This window comes from Pavona decussata, unplaced genomic scaffold (genome assembly GCF_977016875.1).
Source record: "Pavona decussata unplaced genomic scaffold, jaPavDecu1.1 SCAFFOLD_37, whole genome shotgun sequence".
Classification (NCBI taxonomy): Eukaryota; Metazoa; Cnidaria; class Anthozoa; order Scleractinia; family Agariciidae; genus Pavona; species Pavona decussata.
The window spans coordinates 3,341,633-3,360,000 of NW_028145459.1; the positions used below are offsets into that span (position 1 = coordinate 3,341,633).

At 37.5% G+C, this 18,368-nt stretch overlaps 2 protein-coding genes across 3 annotated transcripts in view; both read right to left on the minus strand.

Annotated features, from left to right (window-relative positions):
* Positions 1 to 2,147: 2,147 nt before the first annotated feature.
* On the minus strand, positions 2,148 to 6,982 carry LOC146484079 (uncharacterized). Its single transcript, XM_085105383.1, has 4 exons — positions 6,852 to 6,982; positions 4,802 to 4,891; positions 4,622 to 4,725; positions 2,148 to 3,035 (listed from the first exon to the last, which is right to left on the minus strand). The coding sequence occupies exons 1-4, from the start codon at positions 6,916 to 6,918 to the stop codon at positions 2,829 to 2,831; spliced, it is 468 nt and encodes a 155-aa protein (XP_084961509.1). The 5' UTR covers positions 6,919 to 6,982; the 3' UTR covers positions 2,148 to 2,828.
* A 1,094-nt stretch (positions 6,983 to 8,076) lies between these two features.
* The window catches only part of LOC146484080 (mitochondrial substrate carrier family protein S-like), a 15,826-nt gene continuing 5,534 nt past the window's right edge, over positions 8,077 to 18,368 (minus strand). The window contains exons 2-9 of one of the 2 annotated variants that reach the window (XM_085105381.1): positions 17,483 to 17,636; positions 16,319 to 16,387; positions 14,401 to 14,460; positions 13,492 to 13,564; positions 12,737 to 12,784; positions 11,340 to 11,479; positions 10,330 to 10,395; positions 8,077 to 10,030 (exon numbers count right to left, since the gene is read on the minus strand). In XM_085105381.1, coding sequence (XP_084961507.1) covers positions 9,856 to 10,030; positions 10,330 to 10,395; positions 11,340 to 11,479; positions 12,737 to 12,784; positions 13,492 to 13,564; positions 14,401 to 14,460; positions 16,319 to 16,387; positions 17,483 to 17,636 — 785 coding nt within the window. In that variant the 3' untranslated portion in view covers positions 8,077 to 9,855. The remainder of the gene's footprint in view (positions 10,031 to 10,329; positions 10,396 to 11,339; positions 11,480 to 12,736; positions 12,785 to 13,491; positions 13,565 to 14,400; positions 14,461 to 16,318; positions 16,388 to 17,482; positions 17,637 to 18,368) is intronic. The other variant, XM_085105382.1, reaches the window with a different exon arrangement.

The following is an 18,368-nucleotide window of genomic DNA, read 5'->3' on the forward strand; positions in this document are numbered from 1 at the left end:
CAAGATAGAAAAATCGAAAATTGCCAAACTTTGTCATAATAAAGGACTACTGAAACCATTTGTAGAAAGACATTTTCAGTTTCTTTCGGTAATTATCTTATCTTTACAGTGACATTTTCTTTCCGGCGGCCTGTGAACGAGGAACAACACTAATATCAGCACTGAGACACACGTACCATCCCCGTAGTATGGCCACGAGGAACGCCGACTTGAAAGTGTCACTCAGGTATGGACCGCTCGTCTTGAAATGACGAACGGGTAACATAAAAATCGAAACAATTCAATACAAGTAGACTAATTCCCTCACACTTTGATGCTGTCAAATGTACATTCTATAAGAAACAGAATTTTTAGAAAATTAAGTTAATTGTTTCTAGCAGGAATTACAGCATGCCAAAATAATGCGAAATTCAACGGCAAAAAATCGTCCTGGTACATGGCTTTGTCAACCGGCAAGACTATATTCATCGGAATAAACAATGTCTCTGGTACGATTTGATAAAATAAAATTTTTGAGTAAATGAAACAGTAAAGTTTTGGAACGCTATTTGAACATACTATACTACTATTTATCATCAAAAGTCGACCTTTGACCTTCAATGGCGGACAAACGATTTTAAAATCACACTCGCCGATTTTGATTTTTCTAACAGAAAATTCCCCACTTTGGCCATACTAACATACTACAATTTTAAATTAACTCAATCGATGGAATTAGGATATAGGCTTGGCGTTAGTAAATAAGTTTGTTGTTGCGGAAACGTAATTTGACAAGATTTAAGCAGATACACTCTGTTTTTATTATAAGGACGTCTAATTTTGGAGCTGAGGCTGAACGTTCCATATATTTTTTTCAATTTGAGGCTGAAAACGTTCTTAAGATTACAAGGTATACACTACATGTATTTCAGTGAATCAGTGCGGACGTGACCGGGAAGCTTATCAAAGTGCATTGCCTGCTGAAATATGGTATCAAGAACTGCTGATTATGACAAAAGGATGTAATACTGAGATAAAACTGACATTGACAGTGACAGAACAGCTGTCCCAGGGACCGCGCAGGGGGAGGGGCTAGGGGTTTAGCTCACTCACTTTTGTGCTGTAAAAAAAAAAGAAACTTAAGTAGCAAAATAAAAATGCAGAAGAAATCTCATTAGTTTGTAACGGACAAACTTACTGCCCGAATTACCATTAGAAATTAACTAGTTAAAGGCACAAAGAGTATTAAAATGTAAGCAGACCAAATGACAATCGAGCACAGTGATAATTGTGTACACCATCTTCCTTGTCTTCAACTCCAGCATCTGCATGTTTATCGTGTATGTGATCCTCACTGTCTTCATTCACTGTCTCAGAATCTGCTTGCTGCTTATTCCCATGGACCCAGTTGCTCGAGGCATGGTTAGCGCTATAGCTAACCCGGGTTAAATACCATGACAACCTATAGGTTTTAATACCTCCTAACCAATGGTTAGCGCTAACCATGCTTTGAGCAACTGAGCAGTGGTGATGATCTCGCTCATGCCTAAGAGAAGATAAGCCAAAGAAAATTTGATGTATGGAAAACTGTGCGAACTTGAGAACTCGCGCGAGTAATGAAACCCGTGAAAATGAAAAGTTTGACATTTTGACACATTTTGGAAAAAAGTGGACGGCATGAGTTGTTTAAGAAAATAATTACAGGTTCCTCTTCTTTCTCTCTTTTTCTCTCCCCCAGTCCTCCTTTGTTTTCGTCCCCTCACCCTGTCTTTCGCTTCTCTCCTTCTGGCTTCGCATCTCTCAAGAAGCCTGGAACAGGTTATTGTAAACCAGTCAGTGACCTAATAGAATAACCCTCCCCAGAACTAAAACAGTGATAAGTTTTCTTTCAATATTAGTTTTTATTTACTGTTTTGACAGTTACAAACTACCATTATTATTTTAACAATAACAAGTTTACAGCTTTTAAAAACAATCTTTAATATATGCTACTACAAAACACTAAAATGGCTATCAAGTATATAAAGGTGGAAGGGCTTGGTGCTGTAGGAGTGCAACAAGTGAAGCTTTAACGAGCCAAAAAAAGCTTCAAATTTGACTAGTTTGTGTGTATGCAATGTAATTGTGTCTTCAAACAGTGGCAGTTGAGAACTATTTTTTTCCTGATCAAGTCTTAACTGACATTTTAAGAAGTTCACCATGGCAACACATTGCCAGTGTAGAAACAATTTAGCTTCATGTAGATGCAGTGAAGCCCGCAGGCTTCAAAACTCCCTCTGTGACTCACTAGCTGAATTCACACAGGCCAGTAGCTTTTGTGTTCAAGTCCTAGCTGAGTCACCACACTATGTAAATAACCATCTGGTCTGCATGCTACCACCAACAAAATTTGATTGAAAGGCATTAATTAGCTGTGCATTAATTATGCGACCTTTTAATCAAGTCGCGTTTCAGTTCACTTTTTTTGTTTTAGCTCTGCAGATTCTTCAGAGTTTTTGCATGCAGTGGCCTTGAATTCCTTCAGTAAATGTTGCTCAAATGGTTTCCAATGCTTTGCGTTTGTTTTGTGTTATAGACGGAAATCTTGCCCGTAAAACATAATGGAGTAACATTTCCTTAAGGAATTCAAGGTCAAATGTAAAAACTCCAGTGAATCTGACCTAAAACAACAAAGAATGATCTGAAATGCGACATAGGCCAGTTAAGCTCAAGCTGTCAGCTCTTCATTTACTTATAACATCTACTCAGGTAGCATGCATTGTCTCAGTTGCTTAATGGTCAAAAACTTTAGTAACGTACTCCTCACTTGCACCATTCCCTTCACTGCTATGATTGGTCCAACTGTTCAGCTATTCAAGTTCGGTAGCTGGTGGAACCACAGAAACCGGAATACAGGAATGATGGACACAATAGTCACTAACACTTCCCAAAAGTGTTCGTCGTACTGTTCCTAGGCCTCGACAGCCCATCACAATGTGATCTGCTTTTTCTTTATCTGCTGTCTGACAAATAACTTGTCCAGGATTGCCCGTTTCTGAAACCACCTTGAAGTTGTACTACACACAGTAAGAAATGGAGAACACAGTTTACTTTATTAGTATTTTTTTCCTAGTTTTGTGCTAATGTAAGGTTACTGTACAATGAGCTTGACAAGAATTTGTTCTGCCAATAAAATTGTTTTAAGTGATATGTGGATGGCAGGGGCCTCTCTCTTAATATTAGGGAAAATTAATGACAATTCAAACATGTTTCAAATTTTTGGATAACCCTAGCTCTCTCCCCTTAAAAACTCCAGCCCTCCTTATCCAATTAAAAAGAAACTTTAACTTCCTAAATTATTAGCTTCGTTAAGGAGGCTCACAGCAGTTTTTCTGGACTTAAAGTGGAAGTTTTGAAATTATAATTTCGCATAGAATATAAACTTATATAAACTTCATACCACATCATAACTTCAACATGAAATTATAATCAAATTAAAGTTAATTTTCATCGGTTTCCTTAAGCAACAACTATTACCATAGCAATGGCAGTGCATAGCCTCTCATTTTAAAGATTGTCAATAATCTCAAATTCTAATCAGACACTTTATGACGAAACTTTGAGGATTTAAACTACTAAATCTAGACAACTTGCAGGCGAAATTAGCAAAAAAATAATTTAATGTAAGTGCGTTTTCAAGTAAATAATGAATCAATTTTTAGGGGGTGATTTTGTTTATTCTCCCTATTTTTCGCCAATATCTCTGGGAAAATAAAACTTAGCACTTCCTCTTTTCTGTTAAAAGGCCCTTCATTCCTCGTAGCAAAACATCCTTAATCAAAACAGGTAAATGTATATTGAGCTTCACGCGTGGCTCTGATTTTAAGATATTCATGTTTGAAAACATTTAAATTAAAAAGCAGATCAGTGAAAAAGTTCCAACTTTGCATAAATTGAGATATCTTAAAAATGCCTTTACAGTTTTAAATGTTAAACTGCAAGCGATTAGAGTAAGACTTCTTTTCCATATCTGGACAAGTTTTAGGCTCATTAGACCCTCAGAAACCGGTGTTTAAGAAGGCTGAATCTTGGTCAAGTTTCAGTTGTAATATTCATATCTCCATCCGGGTCTACCTCACTCCTATTCACATGCTTTGAAAATTTTATGATTCTGTTAATAAAGCCGTGCAAAATGTAAAAATTTACATTTGCCCCAATGGAAGACTTGAGAAGCTCAAGCAGGAGCATATTTTTATGTAAATTTTACGTTTTTTCCAATTTTCTTTTGGTCAGATCTTCTGAACTTAATTAACAGTGGAAATAGTTATAGAATCTCACCAGGAAAATGAAAATAGGTTGGGGCCATTACAAAGGCATAACATATAACATGCATATAACAACATATATAACATAATATTTTTAATTCAGGAAATCAACTAATCAATATTAAAAACACTTCCTGAAAGGGGAAATAGTGAGGTTAGCCCTATACAAAACAATTACCTCAAATAAACATCTAAAACAAACACAAACATTGTTTTAAAATTAACACTATTAACAACCATGTGCACTTTAACTAAAGCTCACATCAATCACCAGTGCACAAGCAAGATTAAAACCCTTAAGGGATCAAAATACCTTATGAGGTATTCAAATATCCTACCTTTTCATTCCTGCAAGTGTTGGCAAATGACTCCAACATTTCCTTGCTTTTATTTTTACTCTTTTCACACCATCTCATAAAATTTTCATAATATGCCATCCCATCTAAAAGAAATCACATTCAACAGTTTCAATTCCAAAACTGACATCAATGTTCCAGTTTTTTCAAACCTACACTTACGGGGATGCAAAACAACTGGCCTTCTGTCCAAATCAATGGCATGTACAAAAACAATGTGGTCATCAGACTTGTGCAAGTTCCCACGGTACCCTGAAAACAGAATGTAATTATTGTCAAATGCACCATTTAGTTTAATCACATTATTTTCTTATAGGCACATGTCATACCATAGCAGTTTCATTTATTTTCTATTTTCAAAAGGAATGGATGTTATTCAGAACTTTGACAAAGCCTTTTTACCATAAAAGTAAATAGTTAATGACACATGCTTTTAAAATATATACACTGTAAGCCCAATTTAAGTACCCTTAATTAACCCCTCACAAAGGACCTGACTGCCTCAGACAGATTTAAGGAATGGCAAAAACGGGGAAAATGATAAAAAAATAAAAGATATTACTTACGGGAGTTTGTTAAAGGTATCAAAATACTATATTTTCAGCATGCAGCCCTTCTACTGCCTTCATCAGAGTGAAATAACGACTATAAATAATTAAACGTTTTTCTTAACGATTGTCTAGGTCCCTGAGGGATGCAACAAAAGGGGAAGTGGCTTACAGGCTTATTGTTACTTACTTGTTGCATCACTGAGGGACTGAGACAAGTAATAGAAACTTGAGTTCATTTAACTCAGGTGGCACATCCATCCTGCCTTGAGCGATATATTATGTTGGTTATGCATGAGCAGCAAAACCCCTTAAACTGATTCTCTCCAAATTAAATTAAGGATGAAGAAAATTTTCTCAAACTGGTAAATACCTATAACTCAGACTGTGTAATTGGGAAGGAGGAGGGGGGGAGGGGAGTTCAGAAACTTGTGCTTAAGTACTATTCAGCGTGATTCAATCAACCACCACAGTACATTAGTCTGCTACCTTTTGGGGTTTGGCCAATAAACTATAGTAGGCGTAAACTGGCTGTCCAGCACCACTAAAGGAAGAAAAAGAATGAAAGTGCCACCCGGGCCAAGAAATAAGATTCTTGCCTTTTGTGGCATCCCACGGGATGCATACTCACAAGTTATTTGAGAAAAGATGTAAAAAACATTAAAAAGTATTAACTAGATGAAAGTAGTGTTTGAATCGTACTTGCTTTATTTTGTGAAGAGAATTTATAAAGCTACAACCTCAAAAACTGTCAGAAACTTTTAGACCGCAGAAAATATCTCATCCAGGGAGAATGTTGAAAATACCATTTTGGAGCTTCTAGATTTCAAAATTTTCTGGGGGACTGGATGGTTCTAGACCTCCCTAGAAACTCATGACCCTAGCGCTCGTCTTCAAGCCCCCCCTCCCCCAGTGGAAAATAGGCTCCGCCATCCCCATTCTGGTATCAAATTTTAAATAGCATACAAGCACCCCCATGAAGTTTATAAGGGAGTCCTCCCCCCTCTCAGGGGAAGGGTCATATAAAAAGAAATCTGCCATTTACATTTAAGAAAAACTGAATCTTTAGAGGAATTTAAGGATTGCCTTAAATCCTTTTCACGCCTGAAGAATATTACTACATTTTCTTTTATATATTCTTCTTCTTTTATTACAGTTTAATACTCTACATATTTTCCACTTGATTATGTATATATGTAATTACTTTTGACTGTAGAAGCTGTATAATTTTTAGTTAATGTAGGCTTTAGGTAACCCTTCAGTGAGGGACGTAGGTGCTGTTTAGGGTTTTCCTGTCAATACTTGTTCTTTGTATTGCCTAACTGTTACAAGTATTAAAGTAAAGTAAAGTAAAGTAAACACCGGTGCATTTGTATCGTTATATATTCAAATTCATGAAGAATTCCCGGAGACATTGCTAAACTTAAAATATAGAAATAGTATTGGCAACAGAATTTGCATATAGCTCAAAATTTTCGCTGTCAACGGCCAGCCAAGTGCATGCAAGAACCGGCGGGCCAAGAATCGTGCCAAAGGGCACGTTTAATTTTTAAAAGCTTATAGTGAACTATACTTCTAATGAAAATAATTATTCTGGTCTTGGAGCTTACTTCCAGACTGCGAAAAGGGCTTTCCAAATATGTATGGAGGTTTTCATGACTTACATTCAAAAGCCTTTTTGCTGTGTTCACTTCCATCCACTGCAACGACAACTGTCTTCTGATCCGCCATGTTCGCGTGAAATCAGGCAACTTGCGTGACTCGTTCCCAGGGTCTTCGCGTGGCATGTTTTGTCACGTGATTTTAGCACGCGGCAAGCCGGAAACAGGGACGTCGCTCCTGCACGTGCGAAAATTCAAAGTTTTGTGCCATAAAAACGAGTTGGGCTCCTTTTTTTTTACCCTCGCGCTCCTGTTTTTATTTTAATTTGAAGTATGAAAGAATTGACTGCAAACCCGAGGTAATAGTCCCTTTCTGGAAAGGCGATAGGGTGGACAATCAGAAACGTTCGACGAAACTAGACCGTGGAGCTTAGCGAAATGAAAAGAGGAAAAGACTGCGGAGAGACCCAGCGCAGCTGGATGAAGGAGTGCTATTAAAGTCAAGTCACGGGGATGAGTCAGTATGTCGGCCACATGCTCGACATTGAATTGAGCAGTCAACTGTAAGCCGCTAGTCCCAAGTCACCACTTGGGGAGGGGAGGAGGTGTTAACGCTCAACTACAACAACAACTTCATTACAACTAAAATAGACGCCCCGGGACTCAAAACATATTTTATGCTCTATAGAGTCCTAAAGTGATGACGTCATAAAAACAAAATTTATGAAATTATGGGATTTTTTTCATATGATTGGAAAGTGCATGATGAAAAATGCCTACTTGCCAAAAATCAGCACCTTATTGCGATTTGGGGTCGAGATACTAGCTCTGTTATGCCCTGATGACTCCATACAAATCCTTCTAATTTTGCCTCAATTCCAAACGTTTGGAACTGAGGCAAAATTAGGATTTCTATGGAGTCATCGGGGCATAACAGAGCTAATATCTCGACCCCAAATCGCAATAAGATGCTGATTTTTGGCAAGTAGGCATTTTTCATCATGCTCTTTCCGATCATACGAACGAATCCCATAATCTCAAAAATTCAAATATTTGTGACGTCACACTTTAGGACTCAATTTTAGAAGCTAAAATTCCTCCCAATTGGTAAATTTTTTTTATCAGAAGGCAAAATATTTTCTGGTTCACTAGTTCTTCCTTTGGCTCCGAAGGGATTATTACAGACCAACTTTCCTAACCGTACTTCTCGATACTTCTGACCTACTCTTATACCAGAATTTATGACCTTTTTAGGAGAGGATAACAGAAACATACACAAGGCAAGGTATTCACTGAACGAAGTGTTCAACATCTTCATTTTATTCCAGCCAGTAAAAAATGTTATTTAAGGAAGGGTATAACACGTGGTTTTCATCTAGACCTCAGAACCAAACGCCGTTGCATTCCTTTTCGCCAAGATTGTTTTGATTAGTCCTTTAATTTACCTATTTAAAATAGATACTTAATGTACCTTTATTACAGTTAACCAATTTACATGCTGTAAACACCTCGTGGGATGGGCTCCAATTCCCTTAGAGCTTAGGCCAAGGTTCTCACCCAGATTTTCTGCCAGACTTTTTCCCACGGGGGTTTTCTGGGATTTTTCAACTTTGCTGGCGTGTTTTAATACTCCTCGTTAAAAATATTACAGTGTGTTTCAGCAAGAAAACTGAATTTTAGGCTTCCCACGGATACGGAATTAATCTTGTGCCCACAGCTCCGCGCCCTCGTATCCTCCACTCAATGTACACACTGGGAAAAGTGAATTATTGAAACACATTTAAAATTTCTAATTTTCAAGTGGCATATAATTTACTGTTCGAAACCTATTTTATATAAATATGCGAATAACTTACAATACCCTACCTCAAGCTTATGTATTAACATTATACACACTGTATACTAAAAAATAAAAATATCTTATTGTAAACCATAATTGTGTATAATCTCATATCAAATTATTCCATCATATTTACACAAAAACCTAAGTCATGTCCCGCATAATTTAGGATACTTATTATTTTACTTCTAGCGGACAAAGATGATTTAAGTTGGGCACGACGCTTATTTCAGATTTTAAAGCACTAGGACGCTTTCTTATTTTGCCAGTGGGTGGCCAGGAAGGTGGTTACACCAGTACGCATTTTACTTCCCTCGCAGTGGTAATATACGTGTATCAGTACAGCGTCCTTTATGGTACGTCGGCTTTATACAATACAGGAGTGAGTTGCATAAAATTTAACGTCGGGCGTAACTGCTAACGCCAGACCTTCAGCCCAGTCAGATTCAGTATTTTAACGTCTGGCGTTAGCAGTTACGCCCGACGTTAAATTTTATGCAACTCACCCCAGCTTTTCTCTTCGGTGTAGCACTGCAGAATTACCGCAAATGAAAATATATGGTGCATAAAATAAGCCATTTTCTACTCGCTGTGAACCTCATTGAGTGCGAAGGTTTTCATATGAAAATTAGTTTTGTTTGCATATGAATGACAACTAAATTTCATTTGATATGAAAACCTTTGCATTTAGCCTCGCTTTCATAATGAGGTTCAAAGCAACTCAGAAATGGCCTATTTGAGGAGGTGCGTCAAAAGCACCGCACAAATTTCAGCAATGAACGCTGTGTTTTTACTACAGATTTGACAATTACTTACGTTTTGCAGATATTGTTATATTATTGACGCCATCTTGCACTCATTGTGAATTACATAAGTGAAACTGTGTGCCGCTACACTACAAATTTAGGCTGCTATCAAAGCCACTGATAAAACGTTCCTGACAACAATTTTACACTACTCATGTATCGACAATTTGTTTTGTATTGCACGGAAGCCGAAATATCCTGGATTCTCGAAAAGAGGTCCCCTAGATTCTCTAAAAGGGGTTTATGAGTCCTCAAAAGCCAATTTATAGAATAAACCCCGTATATTTAGTTCGTTGACTCTTGCGTGGCTAGAGGTGCACAATTTACGTTAGATAATAAGTTTACAAACGGTGCCCTACACGCTAGTATTTCCTAGGTGTGAATAATTTTAATATTAATTCTAACTATCCTTTACACAGTATCATCCTCGGAGCCCCCATTGGGACACTTTTCTTTGGGCCCAGCTCATGGCAATCATAGATGTTCCATTTGACATGAAGCTTCTGATTGATCCTGGGACAATTCCGCGGTAAAGGCCAAAGAAACCGCCCCGCTCCTTAATCACTAGCCTCATACGAGCCACAACTGGGAGGTCCCTTCAGACAAAGAAAACATGTTAACAATTTATGCGGGTTTCTATACGACTGTCTAAAATCTGGGTTGAATAACTGGTTCAAAAGTATGCAAGAAGCGTGAGAACGTACTGTTTTTCAACCTATAAGGGAGTTCATTTTATGACCTTGGCTTTATGTCAGAGGGTGCTTATGTTCATTTCCGCGCCCAGGGAATTAGTTCAATCAGTTAACAGCGTTATAATTGGCTGCTGGTAGGTTTATTTGTTAGCAGAAAAAAGTGTTTCAAACAACAACAACAAAAAAAGGTTGTGAGTACATACTTGCCGTAGTTTCCTTGCACTTGTGACTTCATGTTTTCTAGCGGCCACACAACCCACCAAGCAAAACGACAAAATGTCAAGGACAAATACCGCAACATAATCACTAACGAAACAACTACAATGTTTCACAAGCACCTTCATTTCACAATGTGACTTTAGTGTGTGCAAACAACGTTTAATGTCCAATTACATGTAAATGAATATGCGCAAATTGGCGCCCTACCAGCCATAGGGTTCTATGTTCCTGTGGTAAAACAGCTGCTAATGTTAGGCCTGATTACAATGAGGGATTGAATGTGGCGCCAAGCTGGTGATGAATTTTTTTTCTCTTTTCTCAAGCGGGTTCCGTCAAGAGGCCTTCTATGTCTCTCTGTTAAAGGGGAAGTATCATGGGATTTTTGATATCTTTTGCTAAAAATGATAAAATAAGACCTTCAATCAGCTGCCAAATCATTCTTGAATGACGAGAGGAAAGAAATCAACTCAATTCTTTAAAGGAACAACTCGTGATCTGTTCTAGCGCATTTTGGAAACGAAAATGCGACAACTTGAAAACATTAGCCTAACATTTCAACATTTCAATTCAAACCGGCCTACTCTGTCTCTTCACTGGGGTGATAATTTATAACAAACTTGACAATTATTTCCTTGTTTCTGCTGGCAGACAAACATTTTTGGGTTTTGAAATGACAGCAAATTTGCGTGTTACTTCCCCTTTAAGCGATCACTGACGGTCGTCGTCATCGTCAACGCCGCCGTCATTATCCTCACCATAAGCTTTATTCCCTTCATCACAATGCTCTTCGAGAGGGACGTGTCAAAAAGACTAATCAATCAAATAACTAACCTTCCCGATAAAAGTAACTAAAGCTATAAAAAAAAGTGTAGGTAACAATGTGGTTCAAGAAAGCCGCCTTAGCTCGCTTTTTATGCTTTTCTATTATCACTTATTCATAATATGAAGAGAATTCAGCTGCAATACAACACAGCAAGCGATATGTTAAGGATACGTTGCTGCTATCCCAGAGGCCAGAAATGGACCCAAGATGGGTCTCTTAAAAAGGTCAGGGAGGTGTCTTCTTCCAGAATCCAAAAGTATGAAGTAAGTACACATAAGACCCATGGTTCGATGCCACGTCACTCCAAAGCCCTGCAGTCAATACATGCATTGTTACATGTACGTATTACTGTGACTCACTCGCAGAAGTGCAATTGTCTTGCGAGATTTGAACATCAGTGGAAATGAAGATGGGAGAGTTTGAATGCTCACCTCCCATTGATTCGCGGTCGTTTTCACACCAGATGTCCGACAGAAGATGGACAAAAAGTCATCTCACACGACAAAGTCCTCTCGGTGTATAAAAACGTGACCGACGCAATATTTTGGACGTGAAAAAAAAGTCTAATTTTATTTTCGTCGATCATAAATGAGACGACGTTCACTGACGCGGTACAAAACCATGAACCTCCCGTTATCACACCACTGAGGCCACTTGTTAGTCGAAAAACGCTGTCACGGTCCCTCCTTCTGTCTGTCCTGTGGTGTGAAAATGGCCACCGTGTTCTGAACTCATCATCAAATATCGGTTGTCTTGCCTCGCTCTACATTTTTTAACTGGGCTCTCCAATTTTCCTCACATCTCAAAATCTTATTACAGTCGAACCTGTATTAAGCGGCACCGTATTAAGCGGTCACCCTCTATTAAGCGGTCAGTTGTCAAAGTCCCGAAAATTACTTTCCTTAATTACTGTAAAATTGACCTGTATTAAACGGTCACCTCTATTAAGCGGTCGCGGTCACCCTATACTAAGTACCAACGAGCTGTTTCTATTGTCTTGACCTGTTCTAAACGGTCACTTTGTAAAAGGAAACCACTTAAATATGAAAAAAATAGCGTGCCAGGCAATTGAGTTTCTAATGAGCTGCACAATCGTGGCGTTAATGTTTTACTAGTCTGTTTCAATACCTTGCTCTCCTTTGTCCCACCATTTTATCGCCGAAGTAAGTGATGTATTCTGTGCAGCCTGTATTAAGCGGTCAATTAAGCGGTCACTTAGCCATTCCCCGAGGGTGACCGCTTAATACAGGTTGGACTGTAGTACCCCTCCAGCAAGCCCTTGTGTTCTGGAGTTCTTGTTAATTAATTATTTAACATTAACTCCATTTCCCTGAGCGTTTACGAAACTTTCTAAAGACCACGGGCCACTATTTCTGCCGCCATCCTCCTGTATGTACATCTTTTTATCCATCTCAGGCACCCAAGCTGAATCATGGTGACCTGTTACAACCCTGATGACTTAACGCCAGTGAAGACCACAAACGTTAAATATGGATCTAAGTGAATTCGGTCACAAATTGAAAATGTAAAAGAAATGAAGCAAAATCTCCAGGATTCTTTAGCCTTACCCTGTAGAGACCTTTAAACTGCCATGTTTGACCGGTTTGCCTCCGCACCTGAGGAGTTAAGGTGAAGAAAGCATTACATTGTACAGTATGTATTACCACAACGCCTTCTTTTTTTCCCTTTTAATTCATTTCCATGAAACGACATGGTAAGGCTTTAAATCAATAACAGTAGCTGTAGGTTTACAAGCTATCATCAACATGATCTGTACGTTGTAACAACAGAGGGATAAAATTATGATTTTCACAATAACTGAAAGACTTGGTAAAAAGGCAGGGACCGGCCAGAAAACGAAAAACGCAAACTAAACTTAACGTCCAGCTTTTGTACGTTAAGTGCTGCAGATTATTGTGGTACACCTTGACTTCTACTGGCATTTACATGTACCCTACCCTCCCCAATGACTTCCCGCTATAAAAATATTTACCTAAATAAATAAAATGGCTTGTCCCTTAGCTCTCAGTGTGTTCAACAAAAACAAAAGCAGATTATTTGTTGTGTTTAGGATCCTAAACCAGTAGTGTATGCAAAATGGAACAAGACTCTGGTCAGAAACAGTTTTTTGGCCTGTTAAAAATACCCCCTTGAAACCATCCACCCACCCCTTAAAAGGTTTTGTAAGTACCTCTTGAGACCAGTGCAGGGAAATGTAATATTCACAATAGCTACAATCAATGTTATCTGTATCTTCCCCACCCCTGAAATTAAATTACAGCAATGGGTTTAATTGTAAGTTAAGGTCAAATTACATGAGTACCTTAGCTAGCTCAAGAGGAGTCTCAATAATGGCTCTTGCTGTAGAAGCTGCTGCTCCTGCTATCAACACTCGACTGCAAAAAAAAGAAAGCATTCTGCAAATGAAGGGGTGCCTGGAAAAAAGCCCTAATAAGAACGTCTGATAAATAGCTAGATTCTCCTTCCAAATTTCATTGTATTCGCTTGTGAAACAAAACGAGAATTTGACCTTACATCAAAAGTCACATAGGGCCTTATTCCACGCACCCCTTCAAATGTTGGATGCTAGGCACAAATAGATGCTTCAGTCTGCACTCCAGCTAAGCAAAAACAGCAGTACAAAGTACATTTGAACATTACACAGAACTTGCCTTAGGAAAAAAAGGCAATCAAGGATAACATAGCAAAGATAAGATTAATTGATGTTTGATGAATTGAAGGAAGGTTAGTATGGGTTGAGAGTCCACAGCAATATTAGCCCAATGTAGATTAGCCTGGGGAAACTCTATTGAGGACTAATGTGCAGCATACCAGCGAGCATAAACAAGGATGCATATGAGAACACACAGTAATTGTGGGTAAGTGACAACCCTCACAGATAATCTAAACCAACAGATGGTTGGAAAATCAAACAGTTCAACAAGTTGGAATTAATGAGGATAACTAATGTAAGTTACTGTGAGTCATAACATGAATCAAACTACAAAATAAGTGAAATAGGAAAAATAATAAAAAGAAAGAGAAAATTAGAACTTCATGTTAGTTGGGTTTCATCCAGAGTTATGCTTAATGACGACATAAGCTTTACACAAGACAAAATAGTGATCTACCTAAATTCTTAAAATCTGCTTGATAAAATTATATGAAATGTCATGCAAAACATTCAAGAGACGAAGGAAACAATATTATTAAAGATTAATTAATTTCTTACACTTGTAATCCACTAGTGAAAGGAATTTCTCTTCTTCCAAATCCATTGAAATATGTGTAACTATAAAACAATATATAGAAACACAAACTACTGCAATTAAACTTAAATTGCTAGAACCTAATACATAATAAGTTATCAAGTATTTTCATTCCTGCATGGTCCTACTAAACTTACAAATTAAAGGGAAAGTATGGTGGGGTTTTGATATCTTTTGTTAAAAATGATGAAGCAAGACCTCCAATCAGCTGCCAATAATTCTAGAATGATGAGAGGAAATAAATAAACTCAATTCTTGAAAGGAACAACTTGTAATCTGTTCTTACTTCTGGTGCATTTTGGAAACAAAAATGCGAGAACTTGAAAAACATTAGCCTAATATTTTTCAAGTTTCAATCCATACTGACCTACTGTCTCTGGCCAGAGGCACTAATCGACAGTTTCATTGCACTTGAGGGATAATTTAATATAACAAACTTGACAAGACAAACATTTTTGGGTTTTGGAATGACAGAAAATTTGCGTGATACTTCCCCTTTAAAAGTCATTTACCAACTGGTACATTTACAGATGGTATAGTTTGATCATAATCCTCACACTGCCATTGAAATCAGTTAGAGTACAACATAGCTGATTAATGCTCAGTTAACAACTGATCAAATTAAACAAAAGTTGCTAAAGAAAGCAAGTTGACAAGATTACCAATAATGTCAAAATGTAGAGTCACTCAGGAGTCACAGTAATTATTATATCAGAGCCCTGACATCCTCAGAGAGCTTAAGTTTAGCTTTCTGCAACATAATGGAACTAAGGCCCGGTTCAGACGCTGGACTTTTCATGAACCGAACCTAATACCTCGAATTAAGTACTGTACATGAAAAGTTTGGCGTCTGAATCAGTTGAGAACGACTGTTTCAATTTGGAACGGCTCAGCCGTTCTTTCCCGCCTGGCTCAGCCGGGAATTTCGCCTTTGGAACGGCTTTGATTCAGATGGCGAACTTTTCATGAGCCGAACCTAATGCATAAATTATTATAACGTATTTGAAATAAAAATAAAAAAATAATAAAACGCTGACATTTCGATTGGTTTTGCTTCAAGTAAATTAAGTTTGGCTAATTAAGTTCGGCGTCTGAATCAAAGGGCGGGATTTTTGTGATTTGAGCCGACCTTAATTTGAATTAAGTTCGGCTCATGAAAAGTTCGGTGTCTGAACTGGGCCTAAGAGTATTAATTGTTACTCCCCCTGCATTAGGTAACAAGTACCCATATATAGACCCAGGTGAAAAAAGACAATATAGTAAGCAAAGTTTCTTGTTGGAGATTAAACAACACAATACCAGAAGCTACACTGTATTGCGTCTCGCCCCAAGTGACCTTCAGATCACATGTGCAATGAGCTAACCTATACACTACTGTACTGTACCTTCTCTTACAATATTACCAAGACTATAATAATATTAATACCTACTGACTAACACAGAATATCACAACAAGAAACTTTGCTCCAATCACTGAGTTAGGTCTACAAATGTAGTAGTGCAGTTAATACACCTGGCCCCAGTTGTTCAAAGGCCGGATAACTTTATCCTGTGGATAAGTCACTATCCTACAGTTTCAATCTGTGTAAATATTTCAGTATTTCCTCATGTACATTCGAATAATTATGCACAATTTAACCACAGCTTAGTTTGGGAGTGTACAAAAACCTTTGAGTCAACATTTAACGTGAAGTATGTGTTAGACGCTGAAGAGTGCCTTATCCACTGGATGAAGTTATCCAGCCTTTGAACAACTGGGGCCTGATAGACAGAATTTCCTAAAAACTTTAGATTTTGAAGAGTTTAAGTCAGGTTATGGAGTGGAGGTCAGTGCTCTGCCAGCCTGTGGCAAACAAGAGATAAATTATTATAAATACTCACAGAGCTTCAAATACAGCAAACTGGGTTGACCTGTAGATTCCAGATCCCCAAAGAGGTGGAATGCAGCCCCTATAAAGATACTAATGCAAGTTGTCAAACAATATCAAACAATATGTCACATAAGTCGATCAACATCAAAATCCATCATTCAATTGTACAGTTCCTGCAGATTAATAGTCTCTCGCAATTAAATAATTTATCCTCAAATCCAAAACTATTCTCTGCTGTTATGTGTGATTTAATTTAATATAATAATTATTACCTTTTATATTATTTACCTTTTATGATTAGGAAAGATCATTTCCCAGATTCCAGCTTGCTTGAATCAAAGGCAATAAAACATTTTTCTTTTCAGGATTTCTTTCATGATCAGCTGGCCATGGTTGATCCACTTACAGACTACTACATGTATGAATAGCCTGTGCTGCAGATGGACTATAACCAGGCGTGGATGTAAGATAAACTGTGACCGATTTCCAAAACAACGATCGCGAATGTGCAAGCTTCTAGGAGGGTCCTGGGGCATTCTTCCCCGGGAAATTTGTTTGATTTTAACTCCCTATTAAGTCCCCTTTCCTGGGTTTCTGAGTCATTCAGACAGGATAGTAGCAAGTTCCGTTCTTCTCAGATGAAGCCTTGCAAATCGGCGGATTATTTCATGAAAATCAATTTCCACGTTTTGGTGGATATGTAGCAAGGCAAATCCTGTCAATCTCGTCTGTGACATGGTGCTTTGCAAGTATGTTTTCAGTCGCCTTAAAGCTCACACATTTCTCTCACACTTGCATGTAGTGACTGGTAAGGTAGCAAATAGGCTGGAAATCCTACTGCCAGAGAGTGTCTACAGCTGTAGGTCTGGAAATTGTCCAAACCATTTTGGAAATTTATTTTAATTAAAAATATATATATTTTGAAAACTTTAGTTGAATTTGCGCTTAAGAAATGATTCTTCTTCTTCTTCTTCTTCTTATTATTATTATTTATTATGAAAAATCTGATGATTTCCGCAAAATGGTGGAAACCAGTATGGACCCACGCCTGATAAGCCGCAGTATATAACCAGGGGTTATATAGTCCAGCTCAATGCAGGCTAATGTATGAACTGTCCAAAACAACAATTTTTTTTCCTCACTACAACATAAAGAGAGTACTACTGATGCTAACCTATAAAGACCTCTAATGCCTTGTGTTTTAACTGTTTTTGCAAATGATCTTATCATTCCTTCATTCTCAAAGCCATGCTGTGCTTGCATCTTGGTCTTGATGGTATCAAAGGGATGTCCAACAGCAACACTTGTTGTCCCATAAAGAACACCAACTATAAAAGAATGTTTGATCACTTTCAGATGATTGAATAAAATGTAGATCAAAATAAATGAAGCGCACAAAGTATATTATTTTTGACTCCCCCATCCTTCCTCAATCTATACATGGATTTTTCAAAAAAAATTGAGCTTTCGTAGAGTTATCAATGTACTATTGATATCAGTCAACAAAATCCCTTTAAAAATAAATTTATCCCTTTACAGTGGAACCCCGATGTAATGTTATGCCAAGGGAGCAGTGAAATTATATCGTTATATATTTGAGGTATTGTACATTAGAGTCCTGATATAACAATACAATACAATAATACAATACAATATTTATTTTGCCATATACAACAATTACATAGAATAACCTAAAAAAATCATTATATCGGGGTAAAATTAACATGTACTTTTTTTACTACATATTGTTTAGTTAAACTTGTAATGAGTATCAAATGACTCACAAATATATCATTTCAAGCACGCAGCAATGTCCTTAAACAATTTGCAAAGCATTAGATGTTATCAAGGTTACAGTCAACAAAGTCTGTGGTATGAATCCTAAAAGGGAAACAAAACAAAACTTAAACATTTGAAGTTGCGACTGTAATTGCCTTTACTTTTTGCTGTTTGCATGTTCATTGCTTTTCTTTTTTAAAAGACACATGTTCATTAATTAAAGTACTCTTCAAGTTTGGTTTGCCTTATTATTTTGTTTTATTTGCAATCTTGAAAATGCA

Excerpts from the sequence above, each read along its gene's own strand:
- LOC146484079 (XM_085105383.1), bottom strand. The coding sequence starts at position 6,918 with ATGGCGGATCAGAAGACAGTTGTCGTTGCAGTGGATGGAAGTGAACAC. Across the intron at positions 4,726-4,801 it reads GCCAGTTGTTTTGCATCCCC|ATGGGATGGCATATTATGAA; the intron begins GTAAGTGTAGGT and ends GATTTCTTTTAG. Across the intron at positions 3,036-4,621 it reads ACACTTGCAGGAATGAAAAG|TACAACTTCAAGGTGGTTTC; the intron begins GTAGGATATTTG and ends TACTGTGTGTAG.